The sequence below is a fragment of the Fukomys damarensis genome, unplaced genomic scaffold (assembly GCF_012274545.1).
Source record: "Fukomys damarensis isolate Sample0158 unplaced genomic scaffold, DMR_v1.0_HiC HiC_scaffold_15, whole genome shotgun sequence".
Lineage (NCBI taxonomy): Eukaryota > Metazoa > Chordata > Mammalia > Rodentia > Bathyergidae > Fukomys > Fukomys damarensis.
Genome location: NW_022900927.1, coordinates 59,109,933 through 59,110,324, shown reverse-complemented (window position 1 = coordinate 59,110,324; position 392 = coordinate 59,109,933). Strand labels below are relative to the sequence as shown.

At 69.6% G+C, this 392-nt stretch overlaps 1 protein-coding gene across 2 annotated transcripts in view; it reads left to right on the top strand.

Moving 5' to 3' along the window:
• Nucleotides 1-207: 207 nt before the first annotated feature.
• Ikbip (IKBKB interacting protein) overlaps nt 208-392 on the top strand; it is a 19,814-nt gene continuing 19,629 nt past the window's right edge. For both annotated transcript variants that reach the window (XM_033763845.1, XM_033763844.1), the window contains exon 1: nt 208-392. In XM_033763845.1, coding sequence (XP_033619736.1) covers nt 283-392 — 110 coding nt within the window. In that variant the 5' untranslated portion in view covers nt 208-282.

Below are 392 nucleotides of genomic sequence, written 5' to 3'. Positions count from 1 at the left end.
GAAGGCAGGGCGCGCGCCTTGGCGTGCGTGGTCCCGCCCGCGCCCCGTAATCCAGGACGCCTGCGCGCCTGCCAGCCTCGAAGAGGAGGAGTTGCGTTTCGCTTGAGGAACCCGGAGGCTGGAAAGCGGCTACGCTGTCCTGGAGAGGAAAAGGGCTGGTTTCTGGGCGGGACCAAGTCGGTGAAGGGGCGAGGCTTCCCGAAGAGGCTCCGGTGGCCACGTCCTGCATCCGTGCCTGAGCTGCAGCCCCGGAATCTTGGTCCTCCCTCAGGGCCTCCAGTCATGGCCGAGGTGAAGAACCGGAAGAGGCCCTGGCCCAAGGCGGCCCCTGCGGAGCCTGGGAAGCGGAGTGAGGGCGGGAAAAGCCCCGAAGCCCCGGGCGGCGCGCGCGG